This window comes from Jaculus jaculus, chromosome 5 (assembly GCF_020740685.1).
Source record: "Jaculus jaculus isolate mJacJac1 chromosome 5, mJacJac1.mat.Y.cur, whole genome shotgun sequence".
Taxonomy (NCBI): Eukaryota; Metazoa; Chordata; class Mammalia; order Rodentia; family Dipodidae; genus Jaculus; species Jaculus jaculus.
In genome coordinates, this window is record NC_059106.1 from 171,262,568 (window position 1) to 171,287,812 (window position 25,245).

The 25,245-nt window shown below is 54.5% G+C and overlaps 1 protein-coding gene across 1 annotated transcript in view; it reads left to right on the forward strand.

Annotated features, from left to right (window-relative positions):
• Positions 1–226: 226 nt before the first annotated feature.
• The window catches only part of Itgb2 (integrin subunit beta 2), a 36,298-nt gene continuing 11,279 nt past the window's right edge, over positions 227–25,245 (forward strand). The window contains exons 1-8 of the mRNA XM_004669345.2: positions 227–290; positions 10,571–10,631; positions 10,955–11,043; positions 14,522–14,702; positions 17,250–17,420; positions 18,421–18,662; positions 19,762–19,917; positions 21,390–21,485. Of these exons, the coding sequence (XP_004669402.2) occupies positions 10,574–10,631; positions 10,955–11,043; positions 14,522–14,702; positions 17,250–17,420; positions 18,421–18,662; positions 19,762–19,917; positions 21,390–21,485 (993 nt within the window). The 5' untranslated portion in view covers positions 227–290; positions 10,571–10,573. The remainder of the gene's footprint in view (positions 291–10,570; positions 10,632–10,954; positions 11,044–14,521; positions 14,703–17,249; positions 17,421–18,420; positions 18,663–19,761; positions 19,918–21,389; positions 21,486–25,245) is intronic.

The following is a 25,245-nucleotide window of genomic DNA, read 5'->3' on the forward strand; positions in this document are numbered from 1 at the left end:
CACCCATCACTCCATACCTATCTTCTTGCTGTGCAAACTTGTCATCAACAGCAGGTCCCATCCTCTCTCTGAGGCTCTCCTTAGACATCCCACCCAGGAGCAGGTGTAAAGGGGCCAGGGGAAGACCAGCATGGGAGGCAACAGGCCACGTGTCACTCCTTCCTCACAGGAGCTGACTTAGAACAGGAAGCAATGGGCTGGGCCTGGGCTGCGTCCTCCAGATGAGACCACAGAAGCAGCTGGTGAGGAAGAGCAGGCAGAGCCAAGGCCTCCAGGGGACCGAAAGTGGGGTGAGTACAGGACCTCTTGTCGGAGTGGCTTTTATAGGGCACACACCTCAGTCCCGAGAGTTACAAAGAACAGCTGTCCCCAGGAAATGGCTCTGTAGGATTGCCAGCCCTAGAGTGGGTTCTAGTAGCTTCTCCACGTCCTCAGTCTTTGGATGTCATGAGACCATTCATTCCCAGACCCTCCTTCTTGACATTCCTTGAAGGTTTTTATAATGGAGAGAAGGGAAGACGTTAAGTTTTAGGAAGGAACTTCCCAGCCTGCCCTCCAAGTCTCTGGGACTTGGATTTCAAGATGCCCAGCCTAGCCCATAGCATCCCGTACAACGGGGAAGTCTTCTGTCTAGAAAGGCCCCAGGCTTGCATCCTCTTAAGGTCGTGACTGGGCCTGGGTTCTGTGTTCACGGGACCGTATCTCAGGCAGGGCCAGGATGGATAGCTATAGGCCTGGCTTTGCAGAGGTGGCCTCCGGGTCATGTGTCCTCTGAGGGGCTGGCTGACCCATGCAGTGGGTTCCGAGAGGTTAAGTCTCAGTCATCAAGTGTAGTTTCCACGCTCAGTAGTGACTGAGCAGATAAACCATTGGCCAATAAGCTTGCTGAGTCAGGCCCAGCAGTCCTCTGCCCTCAGGGGAACAAATTAGGCAGGTCCTCAGGGGCAGGTGGGGCAATAGATGCCCTGGCTTCCTGTTCCCACTCCTCCCCCATAGTCCTTGGGTTTTTGGCTGTAGTATGGGGTGGCAATCCCACCTAGCAGGTGGCATTAACACAGAAAAGCAGGCGTGGTGGCACACACCTTTAATCCTAGCACTCGGGAGGCAGAGGTAGGAGGATCACCGTGAGTTCGAGGCCACCCTGAGACTACATAGTGAATTCCAGGTCAGCCTGGGCTACAGTGCGACCCTACCTCAAGAAAACAACAAAAGAAAAAGAAAAAAGAAAAGCATGCAGTAGCTTGTGTAGAGACTGTGGTCAACTAAGGATTGTGGGGGTGGGCAGACCCTGAGACAAGGAGGGGACCCCCTGATGTCCAAGGCATGGGAGGGCTTGTTTGGAAGGAGTGTGAGCTAAGGCAGCCACTGGCCTCCCTGCAACCAAGTGAGATGAAAGGCTGGACTGGTGTGGGACTTCGTTTCCCTCCTTGTGAGAAGGAAGGGTAAGCTGGCCAACTGCGTAAACTCCAACTGTCTGTAATCACCAGTAAGTCCAAACTCACTCACTCCGCTAAGGAGAGAGCAGTAGGGACAGCTGGGGCTCCCACTAAATCCAGCTCGATCTGCAGGCGGTGCTCTGAGAGGCAGTGGTGCGTGTGGATGGGACCTCACAGCACATGGGTGGCTTGGCTGGGACAAGTGGGTCCTGGGTGGGGCCCCTTTCTGCATCCCTGTCTTTCTGAGCATGAGCCTTACTGCTACCTAAGACTGTATTATCCAAGACCCCCAAGGGCTGGTTCAATAACACATGTTCGCCCAGAGGGTACCATCCTGGCCTCTGGGAAGCCCTGGCTCAGGGTGCCCTCTCCTGTGAGCTGGTCAACCTTGACTGACATCCAGGAGACACCCATACACAGGCAGCCCGATGCTGGCTGCAATCAGTCTCCCTTCTTTGCCCAAATGAAACCTCAAATGCTGGTGCCAATTCCCTCCCGGATCTCACGTGTCCAGACCAGCGGAGCCGAGGCCTGAGGAGGAGCCTCTATGAAACCTCCCCCGCAGGAGGCGGCAGCAGAGCTGAGGCCAGGCAGCCCAGGAGTGATGAACGGGTCAGGGAGGGAGGGGGCCCTGTGGAGAGTAAACTCTGCTGTCCCCAGAGAGGCGGATCCAGACCTTGCTGCTGCATGTACTGTCACACCCGGTGGACCTGGCAGTCTGCGCGGAGCCCGTGCCTTGCCAGGGCAGTAGGTGACATAGTCACTCTCAACTCGGGACCTGGAAGGTCCTCTGCTTTCTTCTTGTGGAACCTTCTCCTGTGTCCAGGCAGGCTGGTGACATGGCCAGAGTCCTCTAATGGGTTAGTGTTAAATTCCTCCTGCTGCCAGCCAAGTAGTGGTCCCTTGGTGAAGAATGGACTGTGAGAGGTGACGTGTGGAGTCCAAATCAAGTCTCACAGCATGCTGGCCTTGTGCTTGGCAGCTTCCTCCTCCTGTCAGGCCGTCTTATCAGAGGCCTGGAACCCTCCCAGCATCAAAGGAGCAGGGACAGGAGTTGAGTTGGAAGCCATGAGATCCAACTTTCCTGTGAGCGTGACACCCCCATGCAGCCAGGCACTAGAAGGTTCCACGTAAGATCTGAGGGGATTGGCAAACCCCCTGCTCAACACTGATGGGGGAAGAGAGCAGCAGAGAACTGCTGGCTTGCCCTGGGAAGAGGCCAGGCAGGAAGTCACAGTTCTGCCCATGGTCTTAAGCCCACAGCGCTGTCCCATGGCTCTCTGGCTGCTCCCCAAAAGCTGGGCATTGTCTTGGGGTCTGGAGGACTAGGATTCAACAGGAAGTGGCCCTTCAGCTGATAGAATAAGGCCCGCCACTCCACAGAGGACAGTCTGCTTTGCTGTAGAGTCAACTGCTATAAATGTTAACCTCGGAAAATGCCCACACAGTGACCTCCAGCCCGTGTGGGAGCAAGCCACTGTAGGGGGGCTACCACCCAGCCCCACTGCCACATGAAAGTCACCATCACAGGATTCTTTGCTCTCTGAAACAAGGGAGGAAACTGAGTGACCTGCCCATGGTCCCTGGACAGCTGGACAAAGGTCGAGCACAGCTCTGTCCTGGCTGTACAGCTGAGCCTCTCAGTCTCTGCCTCCTCCCCCACCTCCCCACAGTCCCCTGCCACCACAGACTGAGGCCAGGCACGGCTCCAGGTTGGTTGAGACAAAAGGTGGCCATGCCAACAGCAGGGATACTGTCATGATGGACAGTTCTGTTTCTACAAGGCCAGCATGCTGTGAGACTTGATTTGGACTCCAAACGTCACCTCTCACAGTCCACTCTTCACCAAGGGACCACTACTTGGCTGGCAGCAGGAGGACCTAACGCTAACCTCTGGCCATGTCACCATGTCTGTTCACTGCCCAGAGCTGGTCTTCACCCTAGTGAGCCTTCCACAGCCTCTGCCCCTGCCCTACCTGTAACTCTCTTTGTTTGTTTGTTTGTTGTTTTTTTATTTGCAAGCAGAGAGAGACAGACAGTCAGACAGAGAGACTGGGCACTCCAGGGCCTGTAGCCATTGCAAACAAACTCCAAATGCATGTGCTCCTTGTGCATCTAGCTTACGTGAGTTCTGAGGAATCGAACCTGGGTCCTTTGGCTTCACAGGCAAATGCCTCGACTGGTAAGCCATCTCTCCAGCCCACCTGTAACTCTACAATAAGTCTGGGCCTTGCTTCCTGCTAAGAAGAGATGTGTTAGGGTGCAGGACCAGGCCTCTGGGATGTTTGAATGTGGCCAGTGTGAGACATCGGAACCTCCACGCCCAACTGGTGTGATGCTATAGTTCTGGAAACTTCAGGGAGTAGGGCCTTGTCCTCCAAACAGCAGGCAGCATTCTCACATGTGCCAGCGTCTGAGGGTACACAGTCAGCTCTAGGGGAGTGGCACCCTGCCCAGTTGATTTTTAATTAGCATCACTTGTGCTCTGGTGACATTTGGAGTGATGGGGATCTGGCGTGTTGAAGCGTGATGGAAACTTGGTGGAAGTGGAGGAAGGGCTTCAGAGAATGTTCCAGAGTCCCCAAGCTGTGTCCCAGAAAAGGCAAACAAATGCCCAAGTACTCGCTGGATGAGTGAGTGTGAGTGAGTGAGTGTGTGAGAAGTGAGTTGAAGACTGTGAGTGAGTGAGCGAGTGTGTGAGGAGAGAGTTGAAGGCTGTGTGAGTGAGTGAGCGAGTGTGTAAGGAGAGAGTTGAAGGCTGTGTGAGGAGCGAGCGAGTGTGTGAGAGAGTTGAAGGCTGTGTGAGGAGCGAGCGAGTGTGTGAGAGAGTTGAAGGCTGTGAGTGAGGAGCGAGTGTGTGAGAGAGTTGAAGGCTGTGAGTGAGGAGCGAGTGTGTGAGAGAGTTGAAGGCTGTGTGAGTGAGTGAGTGTGTGAGAGAGTTGAAGGCTGTGTGAGGAGCGAGCGAGTGTGTGAGAGAGTTGAAGGCTGTGAGTGAGGAGCGAGTGTGTGAGAGAGTTGAAGGCTGTGAGTGAGGAGCGAGTGTGTGAGAGAGTTGAAGGCTGTGTGAGTGAGCGAGTGTGTGAGAGAGTTGAAGGCTGTGTGAGGAGCGAGCGAGTGTGTGAGAGAGTTGAAGGCTGTGAGTGAGGAGCGAGTGTGTGAGAGAGTTGAAGGCTGTGTGAGTGAGCGAGCGAGTGTGTGAGAGAGTTGAAGGCTGTGAGTGAGGAGCGAGCGAGTGTGTGAGAGAGTTGAAGGCTGTGTGAGGAGCGAGCGAGTGTGTGAGAGAGTTGAAGGCTGTGTGAGTGAGCGAGTGTGTGAGAGAGTTGAAGGCTGTGTGAGGAGCGAGCGAGTGTGTGAGAGAGTTGAAGGCTGTGAGTGAGGAGCGAGTGTGTGAGAGAGTTGAAGGCTGTGTGAGGAGCGAGCGAGTGTGTGAGAGAGTTGAAGGCTGTGAGTGAGGAGCGAGCGAGTGTGTGAGAGAGTTGAAGGCTGTGTGAGGAGCGAGCGAGTGTGTGAGAGAGTTGAAGGCTGTGTGAGGAGCGAGTGGGGAGCGAGCGATCGAGCGAGCGTGTGAGGAAGCGCGTGGCTGGGGAGCAGGCTCCCCTGGCGCGCCTGTGGGGTTACTCCCCGCTGTGGGGTTACTCCCCGCTGTGAGGTTACTCCCCGCTCTTCCGCGCATGACAGCGGTGGGACAGAAGCCAGTGGCTTTGGGAGTCTGGAGCAGCAGTTCCAGGCAAAACGTCGGCGCTGTAGATCACAGACGTCTGCGATGTCATTATATGCGTCCAAGGTAGGTGACTGGAAACTAGAGGCAGGAACGCAGGAGGAACTGAAAATAATGGTGATGCCACCAGCCACAGGACACGGAATATTCTGATAAATGATCTTTTCATTTCTCCGTTCAGTTTCACTGTAAAACTGAGTCGCACTGGACAGTTGTCTATGCGTCATTGCTACTGTGTAGGGCTTCCCAGGCTGTGCGTCAGTCATTAATCTTAAAATGTAAAAAAAAAAATCACAAAAACCCATCTTCCAACTTGACAACTGCTCCATAAATGCAGGTACTTTGATAGCTTTCCTGAGTGTGACAATAGTAAGTTATTCAATGTCTGCTCAACAGCTGCAATTATCCTGTTGTGAATTCTCTGCTCATCTTCTGTCATTAACTTCTTCTTTTTTGGTTTTTTGAGGTAGGGGTCTCACTCTAGCTTAGGCTGACCTGGAATTCACTATGGAATCTCAGGGTGGCCTTGAACTCATAGTGATCCTCCTACCTCTGCCTCCTATTTGCCTCCTGAGTGCTGGGATTAAAGGCGTGCTCCACTACAGCAGGCTTTGTCGTTAACTTCTAAGATCCCTTTAGAGAGAAACCTTACCTCACCTTTTGCACTACACAGATGTTAATAGGTTCCTCTGTGCAATTTAGTTTGCTCATGCCGGGCATGGTGGCACACACCTTTCATTCGCACTCGGAAGGCAGAGGTAAGAGGGTTGCTGTAAATTCGAGGCCACCCTGAGACTACAAGTGAATTCCAGGTCAGCAAGGGCTAGAATAAACCCTACCTCAGAAAACTAAAAAAAATAAATAAATAAATAATAATAATAATACAATTTATTTTGCTCCTATTTTGCCATTATTCATGTCTTCTTAAGAGCTCCTCTCAATGTTCATGCCCACTTTTTCTTGCTCCTTTTATGTCTAAAGCCTCGAGCCCTGTACACAGTCACCAAAGAACCGGAGCAGTGGGCTCCAGGGTGTGGACACCATTATGGGATCCCAGAGCTCCAGCGGACTCAGCCAGGGACATACAGGGTCAAAAGGAACGGAGGGGGCTGGAGAGATGGCTTAGCGGTTAAGCGCTTGCCTGTGAAGCCTAAGGACCCTGGGTCGAGGCTCGCTTCCCCAGGACCCACATTAGCCAGATGCACAAGGGGGCGCACGCGTCTGGAGCTCGTTTGCAGTGGCTGGAGGCCCTGGCACGCCCATTCTCACTCTCTCTCTCTTTCTCTGCCTCTTCCTCTCTCTTTCTGTTGCTCTCAAATAAATAAATAAAAATAAACAAAAAAGTTTATATTATTAAAAAAAAAAGCGTTGAGGTCTGACTTGTGATAGTCGCAGACTTTCACTTTTGTGTCCCTGAGACAAGCGGGGTGATGGGGCCTCCCACCTCCTCTCCTCCTAAGTCCTCCCGGGGGTGCTCTGCGGGTCTTGACTGCTCGCTTCCCGGCCATCTTCCTGCAGGCACCCCACCTGTGTTCTCAGACCCGGGACAGGAGGACCAGGCTCCGACTCGGCGCTCTGATGGACACGGGGCCTGACTTCTCGGAGGCCTGGGCTGGGGTTTTGCAACTGTGAAAACCTTTGAAACAGGAAGCAGCCCACGCCAGCCTCCCGTTGTCTTCACTTCTTCCTCCACGGCTTTGCTAGCATCGTCCCTTTTTGTTATTTTGAGACGGAGACTCATGCGCCTCAGATGCTCTCTGTGTAGCTGAGGGTGACCTTGAGCTGCTCCTGTTCGCTCGCCTTCCGCCTCCCAAGTGCACACCACACGACAGGCCTGAGTTACCCTTCTCTCCTGCCTCTTCCGTTCCTCTTTCACTGTGTGAATTCGGCTTTTCCATGGGAACGCGTGTGATTGTGGGGGTTTGACTTAGATGTCCCCCATAAACTCATGCTTTGAATGCTTGATTCCCAGGTAATGGTGACGTGGGTGGTGCAGCCTTGCTGGAGGAGGCGTGCTGCTGAGGGTGGGTATTGGGGTTAGTAGCCCCTGGCTTGCCAGTGTGGGTTTGGCTCACTCTCCTGGCGCTGTTGTCCACCTAAGGTTGGTTGGCAAGACGGCGATGTCCAACCTCTGTTCTACCATCTCTCCCCTGCCATCACAAAGCTTCCCCCTCGAGACTGCAAGCCAAATAATTAAAAACAAAACAAAAATTAAAAACACTTTGCAGCCAGCATGGTGGCTCACGCCTTTAATCCCAGCACTTGGGAGGCAGAGGTAGAAGGATCGCCGTGAGTTCAAGGCCACCCTGAGACTACACAGTGAATTCCAGGTCAGCCTGAACTAGAATGAGACCCTACCTCGAAAAAACAAAGAAAGAGAAAACCACTTTCCTCCCACCAACTGTTTTATCCCAGCAACACGGAGGTAACTGCAACAGTGATCTTTCTTTAGATTGATTGATTTATTTATTTATTTATTTATTTATTTATTTATTTATTTATTGGAGACAGAGAGTGAGAGAGAGAGAGAATGGGCATGCCAGGGCCTCCAGCCACTGCAAGCAAACTCCAGACACATACGCCACCTTGTGCATCTGGCTTACGTGGCACCTGGGGAATTGAACCTGAGCTTGTAGACTTCACAGGCAAGCACCTTAACCACTAAGCCATCTCTCCAGCCCTGCAACAGTGATTTTGATGGGATCTGTCCATTGTGACCATCGAGGGGGGTCTCTCACCTCCAGGGTTGAGCATCCGACGGCCTGGGGAGCCACACTCTTGTTTGCGCTTTCTCCGCCTGTTCTGGGGGCAAAGCTGGGGGAGGGGGCAGAAGACCACAGTGGCCAGGCAAACCGCCACTTGTCAGCTGCCCTGTTGAGTGGAGGACCTAACTATTCCAGGAGCCGAGTGTTGAGACTCAACAGCGACACCTGTCCTCCTGAGAGGAGGGAAGACCCAAGCCCCATGATCAGCTCTAGTCACACGAAGGGAACTGAGGCAAGGGGCCCAGACACGCTTTACTCTCTCGGGCCTGAATGGCGCTGGTTTGGGGCCAGACCCCCAGGACCAGTGCTAGCTGCCGGTGGGGGGAGGTTTTCCTACGCTGGTTCTCACGCACAGAGAAGGGCTGGCTGCCAAGAAGGAGCTTGGTCCCAGCTCCGCTCAGCTCCCTGCGATGCCCCCTCATCCGTCTGCCCTCCGAGCCCACGGAACTGCAGTTGTCTGCACTGTGGGATACAAGGGGACAAAGTTGGGCTGGCACCTGTTGGCAGGCATCCAGCTTTTTTCTAAGCGTCCCTGGGCTGGATATGGTGACAGTCACCATGAGGCAGAGGCAGTTCTGTCCACCACCCACTTCCTGTGGTCGAGGTCAGTGCAGTGTGGTTATGTGGGTTGGTCTTGCTGTAACCGAGCTGTGCTCCCTTTTCGGGGAGGTGCATAGGTGTAATGGGACACCCGGGTCTGCATCCTTTGTTGCTTGGAGACTTGGTTACCCCATGTGGGAAACTGAGGAGTTTCTGGGCTGGTCATCATGAGTGTTTGGGGTGAGTCTGAGAAAGCAGGCGAGTGCAGAGTGATTGTGGGTCCTTACGTGGAACCAGTCAACCCCCCTCAGAGCCCCACAGCTGTGTTTAGTGCTCTCTGTGGGGAGTAGCTGTGGCCTCAGAAGGGAGGCTGTCCTGACACTGACTGGACTTGCGGGTGCCAATGTGCAGGTCCCAGGGGTACGTGCTAGGCCCCTGAACCTGTTGGGGGGACAGTGGACATATGTGTCTTCCTGTGCCACAGCAAAGAACCCTAAGGGTGGGACCAACCATGGCTGCCTGGGCTTGAGCCCCGTACTCCAGGGACTGGGGGCCTCAAAGCCAGGATGGGCTCCACTGACCCAAAGCAGCCTCCCATCACCCAGGCTGAACTCAGGAAGCCAGGCCAGAGTGGGAGTTCTGCTTTGCCCTAAATGGGAAGGACCAGGGGTTTGTTTGACATCTCAGCCCCACTGGTAATCTTTCTGGGGAAGACACGGGGGTGCTTTCAAAAGGACAGGAAATGAGAGCGCAAGGGGCCTGTACTGGTGGAGTTCCACCAAGGGGTGGGGGTCTAGGTGGTGCCGCCTCAGAGCCTGGCCCCAATGCAGAGTTTCAGGGAACAAGGGCTAAAGCAAAGCCCTCTGCCTGGCCAGTGCACCCAGGCTCAGAGGCCACAGTAGGGGACTACACAGTGTCCTCAAGGTAGTGGCCTGTGTTGGGCCCTGTTGGCCTAAGTCTGCCCATCCACCCCTTCCCCTCTCCACAAGGTAACTCTGTCTCCACTCCCAGGGTACCCAGCTGGCCTCAGCCCACTCTGGGGAGGAGCTGACTCTGGTTTAGGGAGGCACGCTGATCTTTGTGTCTGTAACACGGGCCCTGGTAGAGGTGTCTCTTCTTGATGGCTTGCTTTGCTGTGAAGTTGTCATGTCCTAGGCAGTTAGAACAGGGTATGTCTGGCCCCCATTGAGGCTGGTCCTTGGCCAGACTAGGCACTAACAAGTGAGCAGAGAACGGCAGTGCGGAGTCAGAGGTGGGCAGAGGGAAGGGTGGCAGCATGAAGCTGGGCAGAGGGGAGGGTGCCACCCTTACCAGCTCCCCCATCTTCAGGGAGGTCACAACTCATGTCTCCTGGCAGGCCCAGAGCTCCTGAAACTTCATGACTGAGTGACCATCAGCTGTCCTCTGATGCTGGTGACACTTGGGTTTCCCAGGACAGGACAGGGGGATATGACTCTAGAAACAGGTGGCAAGCAGAGAGGAGACACCACATAGCCCTTTCTTGCTCTGCTTGGGATAGTGGCCAGATTACCAGCTCTACTTCCTCCAGGGCAGGAGCGGTATAAGTCCCAAGGGTTGTCTGAGAAGGACATAGACACACAGACAGATGGTCCCAGGCTCTCCCTCAGCCAGCAGTCCTGGCACTCACAAGGCTTCAGCTCACTGTGCTCTCTTAGCCTGGTTCTGCCACCTTTTGAGAGGCCGGGGTCATCCAGGCCTGCATTCATAACTCAGGCTCACTTACTGAAGACTCAAGGAGTGTGCACCTCTGTGTGTGTGCACACACATGTGTGTGTGTGTGTCCCCGTGGGCCTGCTACCTGCTCTCCCTAGCACCTAGCCACCTGAGCAGGTATGCAGCCCCCCACCACCTCTCCCTGTGGCAGCTGGGGCCCAGCACAGAGATTTTGAGTGACATGCTTCTCAGCTGCAATATATAGGAACGCAGTCTCAGGTGGCCTCGAACCCATGACCATCCTCCTACCTCTGCCTCCCGAGTGCTGGGATGAAAGGCGTGCGTCACCGCGCCTGGCTGCAGCTCTGTTTCTAGGCCAAGCCAGGAGGGGTTCTGTGGTTGGTCATCCCAGAGTCAGCGAGCCCTTTCCTCCACAGGACATGCTGGGCCGGCACCGGCTGCTGCTCACTCTGATAGAGCTGGTCTCCTTGGGATGTGGTGAGTTCTGTCCCCATGCCCACCCTTGATGTTTCCAAAAGAGCAGGTCTGCCTCGTGTCGCCCTGGGCGCCATTCCCCTGGTGGCTGAGGAAGGCTCATTCCTCCAGGAATAAATCCCAGGCACAGTCTCTGTCCCCACACAGCATGGTGGTTCTGATGTCCTGCAGGACTCTGCTCTGCATCCCCTTTGGGGTGACCTGGAGCCTCAGACGCTCGACTGTACCCTCCCATGCTCTCCTCCACCCTTATTTACTGCTCATCCCCAAGAGCAGCCAAGATGGGCGAGGGGACACTCACTCACACAACCTGTCTGTCTCCACAGCTCTGTCCCAAGAATGCACCAAGTACAAGGCCAGCACCTGCCAGGACTGTATCCAGCAGGGGCCTGGCTGCTCCTGGTGCCAGAAGCTGGTAAGAGCTGTGTGGCTGCCCTGCCCTAGTCTGAGCTGCCCTTCCTGCCTTCCTAGGTGGGACCCTCTTCCCGCCTCTGAAGCCAGGGCCACCAGGTAGTGCTAGGAGAAAAGCTTCCTGAAGGGGGTTGATGAATGACCTATGGTGGTCCAAGCTGCACCCAGGTGCATGGGGAGGGACAGGCCAACTTCTGAACACAAAGACAGACTTTCCACTGGGACAGAGCTGCACCATTCTCTTCTGGGACCTTCTGGGTTTTACCTGTGATGCCTGAGGAGGGAAGGTGATGGACCTGCAGCCAGGTACGGTGGGGACTTCCCATCTCTAAGTAACAATTTCCTGGTGTGCCCAGGCCTCCTCCTGCATGGGATTCCTCACATGAGGACGGGACCCTCCACACAGTTCCTTCCCAGGAGTCCCAGAAGTCCTGAGCCTACAGGCCTCTTGGGAACACATTGATGGCTGTCTTCTCAGCCACTGGAAAGCAGACCCCCAGAGAGGAAGCCCTGATCTCATGTCTTCATGGGTCTTTAACAATAAGAACTTACAAAAGCAAGTAAATGTATTTTGATAAATACATGTATGTTCACATTTGATCCTATTATCAAACTTGGGAAATTTAATATTCATATTATGTGCAGACCTTGTGCAAATTTTGCCATTTTTCCACTTTTTTTTCCTGGTCAATATGATCCAGGGTCACACAAGATGTCCAGACTCTTTATTCTCCTTGTGTCAGGAACAGTCCAGTTTTCACTGTCTTATTTTTGGCGTTTTGAAAAGGCTGGAGTCATCAGCATAGCAATAGCCCCCAGCGGCTCCTATCCACTGTCTCCCCTGATTCAACTTCAGCATGTCTTGGCAACACCTCACAGTGGTCACCAGAGGCACATGCCACCCCTCTGTCCCCGTGCTGGCAGCATCAGCCTGGACCACTCGCCAAGGTGGTGTTGGCCAGGCCTCTCCTGATAATGTCCCACGTTCCCCTCACAGTTAGTGACTTGGCTCAGTTGTGGGAGTGCTCCTAGGCCCACGGGATCCTGTATCCAGCAACTACTTGCCATCTGTCCACTGGTGACCTGGAACCGAAGCCATTACTACTGTGGTGACTCTCTCTCTCTCTCTCTCTCTCTCATGTCTTGATAGATCCATCCATCTTTATTTTGTTCAGTAGCTCTATACCTATCTTTTTTTTTTGTCAAGTTCATGTTTAAGCTATCTTAGCCCTGCCTGCTGTGCCTCTCCAACATGGCTCTGGGGGCCATCTCTGACTTCTGTTTTGTTTCAAGCACTTTCTTGCTCGGAAATGACCAGCTGTTCCAGCCTTCTCTGCTTCTCCTGTCCTGGCCACAGAGTCCAACATCTTTTTAAGGGCTCTTGGCTCCCTCACAAGAAGCCAGAATCCCCGCATCCTTAGCGTTTCTCCTTAACTTTGCAATCCCATACGGTGCAGGGGCTTTGCCAGCGCTGGCAACTGGCAAACCTCCGAAGAGAGCCAAGCGTGGTTGTGCCTCTGCAGTTGATGGTGGCACTCACGGGTGGGCTGGGTTCCTCCTCTGCTGTTGAGGGTGGCACTCACGGATGGGCTGGGTTCCTCCTCTGCTGTTGAGGGTGGCACTCACGGGTGGGCTGGGTTTCTCCTCTGCAGTTGAGGGTGGCACTCACGGGTGGGCTGGGTTCCTCCTCTGCAGGTGATGGTGGCACTCACGGGTGGGCTGGGTTCCTCCTCTGCTGTTGAGGGTGGCACTCACGGGTGGGCTGGGTTCCTCCTCTGCTGTTGAGGGTGGCACTCACGGGTGGGCTGGGTTTCTCCTCTGCAGTTGAGGGTGGCACTCACGGGTGGGCTGGGTTTCTCCTCTGCAGTTGAGGGTGGCACTCACGGGTGGGCTGGGTTTCTCCTCTGCAGTTGATGGTGGCCCTCACGGGTGGGCTGGGTTCCTCCTCTGCAGGTGATGGTGGCACTCACGGGTGGGCTGGGTTCCTCCTCTGCAGGTGATGGTGGCACTCACGGGTGGGCTGGGTTCCTCCTCTGCAGGTGATGGTGGCACTCACGGGTGGGCTGGGTTCCTCCTCTGCAGGTGATGGTGGCACTCACGGGTGGGCTGGGTTCCTCCTCTGCAGGTGATGGTGGCACTCACGGGTGGGCTGGGTTCCTCCTCCGCAGGTGATGGTGGCACTCACGGGTGGGCTGGGTTTCTCCTCTGCAGTTGAGGGTGGCACTCACGGGTGGGCTGGGTTCCTCCTCTGCAGTTGAGGGTGGCACTCACGGGTGGGCTGGGTTCCTCCTCTGCAGTTGAGGGTGGCACTCACGGGTGGGCTGGGTTCCTCCTCTGCAGTTGAGGGTGGCACTCACGGGTGGGCTGGGTTCCTCCTCTGCAGGTGATGGTGGTCCTCATGGATGGGCTGGGTTCCTCCTCTGCTGTGGGAGCCATGCTGCTCATTCGCCACAGGAAGTCAGGAAACTGGTCCTCAGTGAATTCTCTCCAATCTTTTTTTTTTTTTTTGCATGGGGTGGAGGGGTGTTTCAAAGTAGGGTCTCTCCTTCTTGCCTGGGCCTACTAGAATTCACTGCACTGTCTCAGGGCAGCCTCGAACTCATGGCGATCCTCCTGCCTCTGCCTCCCGAGGGCTGGGATTAGGGGCATGTGGCTAAATTCTCTCCATCCTCGCTGATCGCTTATGTTTCCTGAGCACTCAGGACATGGATGTAGCTCTGATGGCCAGAATAGCACCGAAGCACGCTAGGGAGGCGGCACCTATTCAATCATTTGTGGGTCATTCATCTAAGGTTTCCGTAACGAAAGCAAGCAAACCATCCCAGGAGCTTTCCGCGCTTTGCAGCTTTGCTGGGCGTGTCTTGAACATGGCCGGCTCCAGACCAGGAAGGACTCTCTAAGTACCACCACGTCAGGTCTGGGGGTTTCTTAGTGGGGGGACACAGTAGTCAAGGCGAAGGTACCCTAGGCCCATGACCCCCCACTCCACCCACTAGTTGTTTCCCTCTGAACTGCAAGAAGTTCAGCATCAAGCTCTGCCCCGTGTCCTAGGGTCCCAGGCTGCTTGGGGGTGGGGTACCGTACCGGCTGAGGGACAGGACCCATGCTCCCTTGGGAGCTAGTAGCTCCTGGGACAAAGGTCCTGCCAAAGAAGGGCTAGAAGGTTTTGGCCAGCTCTTGAGCCCAAAGCTACTCCTGCTCTCAGGCTGCTGGGGCTGCTCTGCTAGATCAGAGGCGGGGGACCCCCCAGAATTTGCTACTGGACGCAGTGGCTGAGGGATGGAAGAGTGTTACAGCCCATGGCTCTGCATGACTGGGAGCCATCGGGGAGACTGAAGACATCTGCAAGGGTCTTTTCCCTGGCTAGCTGTCCCACCCCACAGGGACACCCAGCCAGAATTCCAAGGACAGGCGAGGAGGACACAGGGCTGAGTTCTGCTGTCCCCATACTGTGGTCTGCTGACTCTGGCACCCTCCTCCAGAACTTCACGGGCCAAGGGGAGCCTGACTCCATACGCTGCGACACGCGAGCGCAGCTGCTGATGAAAGGCTGCGCGGCCGACGACATAGTAGACCCCAGGAGCCTCGCTGAACCCCAGGAGGACAGGCAGGGAGGCCAGAAGCAGCTGTCCCCACAAAAAGTGACAGTTTACCTGCGACCAGGTAGGCGTGGCCTAGGCTGGAGGCTGGAGGCGGGGCAGGGCATGCAGGTGATGCGTCTGGGAACTCAGCCTGGGCCCGTCTGTCTGCGTCTGCACAGGGAAGAACTTCAGCACTGAAGTGTGACCTGAACTCCCCCGAGGCCTTTCAGCTCTCTGGCCCAGGCTGATTTTTCCCAAGTTCCACTGTCTGCATAGAGCATCTGAACTTTCTTTTTTTTTAATGGATATATTTTTTTTATTGACAACTTCTATACTTACAGGCAATAAGCCATGATAATTCCCTCCCCTCCCTACTTCCCCTTCACAACTCCACTCTCCATCATATCCCCTCCCTCTCTCCATTAGTCTCTCTTTTATTTTGATCATGTTTTTCTGCTAGCATGAGGGTCTTGTGAAGGATTGCTAGGCACTGTGAGGTCATGGATATCAAGGCCAATTTCTGTCTGGGTGATTGCATTGTGCACAGTCCTACCCTTCCTTTGGCTCTTACATTCTTACCTCTTCTGCAATGAACCCTGAAACTTGGAGGGTGTGATAGAGATGTTTCAGTGCTGGACACTCCTCCGTCACTTCTTCTCAGCACTATGTTGCCTTTGGGGTCATCCCAGTGGTCACCACCATCTGAAAAGAGAAGCTGCTCTAACCAGAAGTGAGAGTAACATTAATATATAAATATGAACATTAAGTGTAGTGCTTACAGGTCAGTTTAGTGAGAATAATATATGCATTTATGCAGACAAGAACAGGCTTTATACCCCTAAGACTCCTAAGTTACCTCCCTTGCCATAGGCTTTTGATTAGGTTTTCAGTGCCAGGCATGTATTCCCTCCCATAGAGTAGGCTTCCAGGCCAATTAGAGAGCAGTTGGTTTCCCCCAGAGCCGACATGCCACTATTGCACCCATTTGGTCATTTGGCCTGTCTGGCCAAACTTGAGGCTTCCAGTGTCCACTGTTTTCACCACTGATGACTTCTGTCTCCCATAGGGCTGCATGCAGTGCAGCTTTTTCCAGTCTACAGTTGGCTGGTCTATAGGGAGAAGGTTTTCAGCTCAGTACCAGCTCTATTTCTCAGTGATCTTGCCACCCAGACATGTGGTCTTTAGCAATAGGGTCTTAACATCTGTTTGTGGTGGGAAACCAAGGGCCTTGGCAATAGCCTATAATGTTTTGGAGGCAACAGGGGCCCTCCCTGGCCAACAACTCACTGTAACTTATCCCATCTCTGGCACTGAAAATTTTCTAGTAAAAATTGATGGCTTCTGGATGTGCTATTATCCAAAACCTAGGCTTCCATATGTCTTATTCAGAATATCTTGAATTTTGATTGACCCTCCCCCCACCCTTCTTTTACTCAATCTCTTCTTCTGGCCTCGCTTAGGCCTTCCACTCCCTGTAATCTGTTCTTCTACTTAAATATACACAATACCATCCCCTAAAGTCCTTTCCTCTCCTCCCTCCCTTACAGCCTGAACTTTCTTTTAGTCCAAGATTCTTTACCTTGTTTAAAAGGAAGAATCAGACGTCAAGAAAACAGTAAGCAACTCCCACTCTCAAAAGACCAAGGCACTCTTGGCAAAGCAAGGTCCCCAGTAAGCCCAGACACTGAGTAACTGCTTCAACCTGCAGGGCTGCCACACGGACTTGAGTGTGACCACACCGCCTGTACAGCCCCCGTGTTGTTCCAAGGCCGGGTTCTCAGACAGCAGGTGTGGCAGAGGGAGCAATGAGCAGACAGAAACTAAAGACCTAACAGTAGACAGACTCCACCTGTGGCCACTGTCACGGGGCCTTCTAGACCGCTCAAAGCTAGCGAGAAGACTGACAGACAGTCCTTTATAAAGGGCAAGGGGAGCTCCCCAGAGAGGAGAGCAGACGGGGCCCAGTGTGCTCCTGGAGGACCCAGCTAGCATCTGAGGACAGGAAGGTTGGTGCGAGGAAAAGTGAGTGGCTGAAAGAGGACGTAGAGGCGGTTGGGGGTGACCAGGTGTCCCTGGGGCCAATAGGGCACGGTGCTTGCCTGTGTATGCCCTGCGAGCTGACATGAGTTGCTGTGCCTTGGGACCTCTGCCATTGACCTCTGATTCCAGGGCTTTGTCCTGCTGACCCCTGGGTGGCCACCCTGTCCCCACGTCTCAATGAGGAGACCCAGGCTGGCATAGGCATGACCCTTTTGGTAGGGAAGAGAGAGAGAGACTTCTCTCTGTGACTGTTTTTGAAGGGCCCCAAATCCCTTTACTGGGACTCCGTCCTCATGGCCTGGTGACCTTCAACACCACGACCTTGATGTTGAGGCTTCCAGCGTATGAATCTGGGGGACACAGACACTCTTAGCACAACACGCAGCCATTTCTGCAGAGGAAACGTGCTGATCTGAATCCAAATCTGCCATCCTATGCCTATCTTCAGCCCCCTGGCAGGCTATGGTGAAGGGGCCTCAATTTGGATTTGGAGGCCGGGTGAGGGCTGGCAGCATGCAGCCAACTTGGTGCCATGAGCTCCCTGAATGCCCACAAGTCAGGCATGAGGTTCCCCTCACTCTTCCGGCAGGTCAGGCAGCTGCATTCAACGTGACCTTCCGGCGGGCCAAGGGCCACCCCATCGACCTGTACTACCTCATGGACCTCTCCTATTCCATGCTGGACGACCTCAACAACGTCAAGAAGCTAGGTGGTGACCTGCTGCAGGCCCTCAACGAAATCACCGAGTCTGGCCGCATTGGTGAGGCCCTCCCTGCACGTGCTGCAGCCCAGTCTTTCTCTCCCATCCTGCCCACCAGCACACACCTGCATGTGGCACGTCCCCCGGAGGGGGCCCTGGGGTGCAGACACTCTGTCCATGGGACTGGAGTCGGGCCTGCATCTGAGGGTAGGGACCAAGGTCCATGCCTAGTCATGGCCCCCAAGACCCATGGACTCCTGTTCCCTCCCTCCTCCTCCTCCTCCTCCTTCTTTTGAGGTAGGGTCTTGCTCTAGCCTAGGCTGACCTGGAACTCACTATTGAGTCTCAGGGTGGCCTCGAACTCATGGCGATCCTCCTACCTCTGCCTCCCACGTGCTGGGATTAAAGGCGTGTGCCACCACGCCCGGCAGTGCCAACCACTTTAAAAGAATGTGAACTGCACAGTGACCATAGCTTAAAGAAACTGGTCACAACAAACTATGTAGGGTGAGGCTCTCAGTGCTGGGCAGCACCAACATGTTTGCCCAGAGCAAACCTCCATATACAGACAGTGGGACTAGGGGAAAGGCACCCTGCCTAGCGCCACATCCCAAAACGGCTCTCTGTCATCCTCTGTGCAGGCACACCCACACGCACGTTCGGAAACAGGATGCACTCTCACAGATTTGTGTGTGCACATACACTCGTGCACACTTGTGTTTACACATGTGCATGAGCCCACATCTGTATATGTTCACATGCACACTCATGCTCATGTGTGCACAAACACACTTGTACGTGTTCACACACTCACACTCACCCAGGTACCCAAGCTTACATGTGCACATGCTCACACGCACACACGCATCCACTGCGTGTTCATGGCCTCACGTACACTCACCCACACATGGCCACATCTTGCTTAGGCCACATGCTCATGCACATGGCCCACACGCAGTATCTGGCTTTCGCCCTCGTCACGCTGCAGGGCAGGAGAGGCCGAGGCTCAGGCGGCCCAGTCAAGTCTCACTCTCGGGTCCCCTCCCCTCCCTTATCTCAGGCTTTGGGTCCTTTGTGGACAAGACGGTGCTGCCCTTTGTCAACACGCACCCCGAGAAGCTGAGGAACCCCTGCCCCAACAAGGAGAAGGCCTGCCAGCCCCCGTTCGCCTTCCGGCACGTGCTGAAGCTCACTGACAACTCCAACCAGTTCCAGACAGAAGTCGGGAAGCAGCTGATTTCTGGAAACCTGGACGCCCCTGAGGGTGGGCTGGACGCCATGATGCAAGTTGCTGCTTGCCCAGTAAGGCCACTGGCCCTGCTCGTGTCTCTTGGTTTCCTCAGACTTGGGGGTCCCTCCGGACGCTGCAGAGCCACTTGGTCTGGTTGATGATCTTCTCAGGGACTCACTCCACTGAGGCCCACGTTTCCAGCCTGGGCCTTGGGAGGACAGCCTCTGCCGGCTCAGGTCACCCTTGAACCTCCCGGAGCAGAGAGCAAGGAAACATGGCGACAGGGTCCTCCAAACCACACACACTTGTCATTGTCAACTGGTAGCTCTGACAGCTCTTCTGCCGTTGGGCTTCTGGGCAGCCTTGACCCTGCTTCCTGAAGCCTTCCTTCCTCCTTTCAGGCCAGAGGGCAGGAGCTGTCCCCAACCCCTGTCTCTCCTAACCAAATCTGTCCCAGGGTAGCTTTATAATAACATTACTCAAAGAAGCTGACCCCAGACTCAGCCCTGCGGCTTTGCTGGGCTCGTGTCACAGACACGCGCTCACGTGCTCGCCAGAGCGGGCTAGGCCACAGGCCTGCTACAGGAGCGGCTCCTTCCAGACAGCTCTGCTCTGCTGGCGCGGGTCTGCGTTTTAAGGGACACTTCTGTGCATATTTCTCCTTTGGGATTGCTTCCTTGGGATCTAGTCCCAGGTCTGAAAGGATGGGCTGCAAAGGACTTACTTGTTTTGCATTTCTACTGTGTGTTTGGATTCCCTCATGGGCAGCATGTTGGGGTTTATATACTACCTGGGCACTTGCTGGATATTCTCAATCTCTCTCTCTCGCTCGCTTCCTCTCTCTCTCTCTCTCTCTCTCTCTTCCTCTCTCCCATCTCTATTTCTATGTATCTTTCTGTCTCTCTCCGTCTCTGTCTTTACCTGTCTCTATCTCTATCTTTCTGTCTCCATCTCTCTCTTTATTTGTCTCAATCTCTCTCTATCTCCCCGACTCTGTCTTTCTATCACTCCCTCTGCCGTCTCCCTGTCTCTGTCTTCTCTTCCTCTCTATCCTCCTGCCTACTGTGAAAACTCAGTAGTCAAGGGGGATGCAGCACCAGCCACAGCTTGCCCCCCTTGAGACCCAGAAGGGAAACTGAGGCAGGTAACTCCTGGCTGACTTCTTCCCAGGAGGAAATTGGCTGGCGCAATGTCACACGACTGCTGGTGTTTGCCACGGATGACGGTTTCCACTTTGCGGGTGATGGGAAGTTGGGTGCCATCCTGACCCCCAATGATGGTCGCTGCCACCTGGAGGACAACATGTATAAGAGAAGCAATGAATTTGTGAGTACCCTGCTTTACCAGCCCTGTACCCTGGGTGCTGAGACCAACTTAAAAAAGTACCTGCAGCAGTAGGGCTGGAGAGATGGCTTAGCGGTTAAGCGCTTGCCTGTGAAGCCTAAGGACCCCGGTTCGAGGCTCGGTTCCCCAGGTCCCACGTTAGCCAGATGCACAAGGGGTCGCAGGCATCTGGAGTTCGTTTGCAGAGGCTGGAAGCCCTGGCGTGCCCATTCTCTCTCTCTCCCTCTATCTGTCTTTCTCTCTGTGTCTGTCGCTCTCAAATAAATAAATAAATGAAAATTAAAAAAAAAAAGTACCTGCAGCTGACCATGGTGGCACATGCCTTTAATCCCAGCACTTGGGAGGCAGAGGTAGGAGGATCACCAAGAGTTCGAGGCCACCCTGAGACTACATAGTGAATTCCAGGTCAGCCTGGGCTAGAGTGAAACTCTGTCTTAGGGGGAAAAAAAAGCACCTGGGGGCTGGAGAGATGGCTTATTGGTTAAGGCACTTGCCTGCAAAGCCAAAGTCCCAGGTTTGATTCCCCAGAACCCACATAAGCCAGATGCACAAGGCGGCACATGCATCTGGAGTTTATTTGCAGTGGCTGGAAACCATGGTGTGCCCATTCTCTCTCTCTCTCTTTCTCTCTGTCAAAAAAAAAAAAAAAAAAAAGTACCTCAGGCCTGTTAGAGCCATGAATGGGGTGACAGAAAATGGAGTGAGAACAAGGCCACACAGACAGAGCCTGTTCAGGTCACCCTAACAGAGCCTGAAAACCTTCTAAGACAAGTGACACACCACAGAGGCCTCCTGGAAGCCCTGGTGGTGATCACGAGGCCTCTGGACACTACCTCGGGCCAGAGCAGGGGCTGTTCTGACACAACTTCCCCATTTGTCACACTGTCCCCACACGCTCCTGGCCTTCCTGTAATAACCCCATTGGGGTTCTAATCTCATTCTCGGGCACGCCCAGACCCTCCCACAGGCACTTCAAAGGATTTTACACTTCCCACATCTTGGGGCCCACCTGGAGCCCACAGACCAGACCCTAAGGGTATTGGTGGATAGAATCCAGGGACCCAGATCTTTGGGCAAGAGGAGTGGGGCTTCTGCCTGAAACTGAGTGCTCTTCAGCAGCACAAGTGGACACCCTGGCGGTAAGGGGTGGTGTCTGGGCCTGCCCCCAGTGGGAACCCCAGTGCCCATAGCGTTGGATCCTCAAGACACTGCTGGTCTGGCCAGCTCTAGAAGTCGCGGGTGCTGACTGGTACACGGTCCTTTAAACAGCAGTGATGAAGGGGCCATCACAGTTGTCCATATGCTGTCCACCATGTTGCAGTCCCTCCATGTGACTGGGTTCCCGTGTCATCCAGTCACCTGGCAAGGGCTGTACTAAGCCCTCATAGCCTTGGGCACTTGCTCCTTCCAAGTGGCCTGGAAGGCTTGACTGACAGGATGTCACTTTCCTGCAGGACTATCCATCGGTAGGCCAGCTGGCGCACAAGCTGTTGGAAAGCAACATCCAGCCGATCTTCGCAGTGACCAAGAAGATGGTGGAAACGTATGAGGTAAGTGGTGCCTGGGGCAGTGTGTTTTACAGCCGTCTCAGCTGCAAAGTGACAAAACCTGCCACCGCATCATCGCCTTGCTCTGCTTTGAGGCCGCTGTGTGGGTGGCCAGCCCGGGCCAGTGGCCAACAGCTTTCTGGGTGTGAGCGTTGTGGTGGAGGAAGCTGAGGCCATCTTTAGGCCACACAGTGTTCACGTGCGGATTGAGGAGGAATTTCCTAATCTTAAAGTTCCCCAATGCTACTCTTTGTGTGTTTTTTTATGCAAAGCAATATCTTGGCGTTTGTTTCTTAGAGAAAATGCCCTTGTTTTATATCCGCCTATATTTGAACATCATCGCTCCTTACCAAGTGTCAGGTGCCCACAGGAAAACGTGCCAGTCTCAAGGGAAGACCGTGGAGAGTTTGCCAAGCAAGCCCCATTGAATAACCAGCTTCTGGATGATGGGAGCAGCCGTTGCTGGGCCTGCTTGGGGCTGCCTCTTTGAGAGGCCCCGACGCTATCCGGAAGGGGTGCTTCCTTCATTTGAGTGTGGCATGAGACAAGGCTTGCAAACACCTTAACAAGGAGGAGCCAAAACCAAAACAAACAGGACCCTAGACTTGGCACTGACTTTGAAACTGCCATCCAGCCCCGTGGAGAGGACACAGCCCCCTCTATGCCCTGTGCTGTGGATGTGGACAGCTCAAGCATTCAAGCCTTCAACTCCCCAAGTCCCTCATCCAGAAAGCTCTATCTTGGAAACTAAGGTCCCAAAAGAAGGTGGAGTCTCACTCTTGCCATCAAGAGGCTATCAGAGCCCTCAGCCCAGATGGCAGGACTTTTTCCTCCGTCCACACTTCCTTGAGGACATCAGTGATCAGATCCAATGGGATCTGAGGGATGAGTGGCTACGGGGCTGGACAGAGTTTCTGACCATTCAGGGGGCTTCTCGTGCCCCTCTCTGCTCTACCCTGGGCTTGTCAGTATACCCCAGGGGAAAAGCTTGTGCAGGCTCACGTGTGTCGAGCTCCCAAGCCCTCTCTGCAGCTTAGTGATTTGCTGGAAAGACCTGCAGAACTGAGCCAAGCCGCTCAACACCACGATCCCATTTATAACAGCCCAGGACACCAGTTAAAATCAACAGAGGAGCCGGGCATGGTGGCACACACCTTTAATCCCAGCACTCGGGAGACAGAGGTAGGAGGATCGCTGTGAGTTCGAGGCCACCCTGAGACTCCATAGTGAATTCCAGGTCAGCCTTGGCTAGAGAGAGACCCTGCCTCGAAAAACCAAAACAAACAAACAAACAAAAAATCAGCAGAGGCACAAAGGGCATGGGTCCAAGTTCAGGAGAGCGAGGCTCAAGCTTCCAGTTGTCCCCTCCCTATGACAGTAACCTTGATGTTCCCAGCCCAAGGTGTGACATCCACAGAGCATGTCCACCTTCCTTGGGAAGGGAACTCAGGCCTCAGAGGTTCTGCTGGGTTCAGTCACATAGACTCAACTGAGCCCATGGCTGGCCTCCGGCCCTGTCAGAGCTTGAGCCCAGAGCCCAACCTCCAGGTGACAGCGTGGGACCACTTGGAGTGGCTCAAGTTGTGGGTAAACCAAGATTGTCCTGCCAGGAATCGCCTTCAGGACCAGGCTTCCTTTGGAAATGTGTAGGATGTGGACAACCCAGGCCTGTGATGGACCCTTTGCTGTACAAGGAATTTACTGGAAGTGGGAAGTGCTGCGTGTGGCCCCTAGGAGGAGCCCTTTGCTCACGCGGACCGACCAAATGACCAGTTCTTTGGGATCAGCGGACCAGTGAGAGAACCTCAGAGCCCAGATCTGCGGTGGCGGGGAGGCTCCCTCCACCTGCCACTGTTTCTGCATCTTTAGCATCTCCTCTGGGAGGGATCCTGAGAGGGATCCCTGAGCTCAGCTGCCCCCAGGGGACAAATCTCTTTCCCTGAGGATGAATCGGTGTCATCACCCCTAGCCACATCCGCATGGACACGTGTGACTTCAGGCTGACCTCCTTCACCCCACAGCTCCGCGGAGCCATGCAGCCCCGTACATGGCGAGGCTGAGCGTGAATCTGGGGCTTGGGGAAGGAAGCTCCAAAGGTGGCTTTTGTGGACTGTGGTAAACGGGGCTTAGGGGGTCAGGTCTCAGTAAAACTGTAGTTACTGGGGCAACCATCAGACCAGAATTCCTGCTGCTAGGTCTCCAGGCTCCAGAGAGCGTGCAACACTTAGAGTGTCACCAGAGAGGAGGAGGAGGGACAGGCTTGAGACACTCTGAGTGGACGATGGGAGCCATGCCAAAGGGCAGTAAGTCCACTCAGAGCAGGACTGACAGCCAGAGTGGCAGGAGATGGCTGCCTGCACTGTGCCTCTCAGGCTGTAGCAGGTGCCAGCTCCTCGTTACCAGTGGTAGGAGTCGTGTTAATGAAGACAACATTGTAGTGAGGGAGGACGTTGCAGACAAGAGACTGGAGTCCCACCACCTCCCTCGCTTTGGGTGCCACAGGTCTACCTAAGCCTCCATTCTTTATGGGTGTCAAAGCCACGGGGATATATGTGGGCAGTACACACCAGACCCCCTCAGCATGTGCTTCGAGCAAGTCCCACAGACTGGAGGTGAAAGAGCCCTGGGCAAATGACACTGGGTGACAGAGCCCAGAGACGATCGGTTGCCAGGCTGGGACAATCTCATGAGCTCCACGGAGGAAGGAACAGACTTCATTCCAGGGAGTCACAGCAGGGTGCTGAGCAGAGGTGTGGCCCCACGGTGGTTGTGTGTCCTGGAGGGGCGACGACTCTTTCCTCTTCGTGAAATATGGCACAACCCTTGCATGAGGCTGGGCTGGGAGGGACACTGGCCCATCTGTGATGCAGCGTCTCTGGCTGGTCCACCTCCAGGGACATCTCTGGGCAGCAGGCCTGTCAGCTTGTCACAGGGCTGATTGTCACAGGACTAGATAACACAGTCACTAGTAAAAGTGAGATCTCTCAAAGTCATCATCGTGCTCAGGACTTATAGCTCCTGTGCTTGAACCTCATTTTACAATTATCTGCTTATCGTACTGATGTGGTGGGGTATGGTGCCACAGTGGATCAGGTGTGTGGTGGGGTACTGTCCCACAGTGAGCCAGGTGTGTGGTGGGGTACTGTCCCACAGTGGGCTAGGTGTGTGGTGGGGTACAGTCCCACAGTGGGCTAGGTGTGTGATGGGGTACTGTCCCACAGTGGGCTAGGTGTGTGGCGGGGTACTGTCCCACAGTGGGCTAGGTGTGTGGCGGGGTACTGTCCCACAGTGGGCTAGGTGTGTGGCGGGGTACTGTCCCACAGTGGGCTAGGTGTGTGGCGGGGTACTGTCCCACAGTGGGCTAGGTGTGTGGTGGGGTACTGTCCCACAGTGGGCCAGGTGTGAGGTGGAATGCTGCGTCACAGTGCGCAGGGCATGTGCTCCCAACTCGGAAGCTTAGAGTGACAGTGAGGGCCAGGAGCGTTCACACCACAGAAGTGAGTGCGCACTTGGCTTAGTGCTTCTTTATCTCCACCCCTCCCTCCCTTTCTTCTCTCCCTCTCTCCTTCCTTTCCCCTCTCGCTTCCTTCTTTTTTCGGAACAAGAGATTGATCCCAGAGCCTCACACGCTCTTGGAAGCTCTGTCACAAAGCCACATCCCCAAACCTCTTCTCACTTTTTATTTTGACCCAGAGTCTCACTGTGTGGCCCAAGCCGGCCCTGTACTTGAAAGTCTCCAGCCTCAGCCTCCGATAGCTGGGTT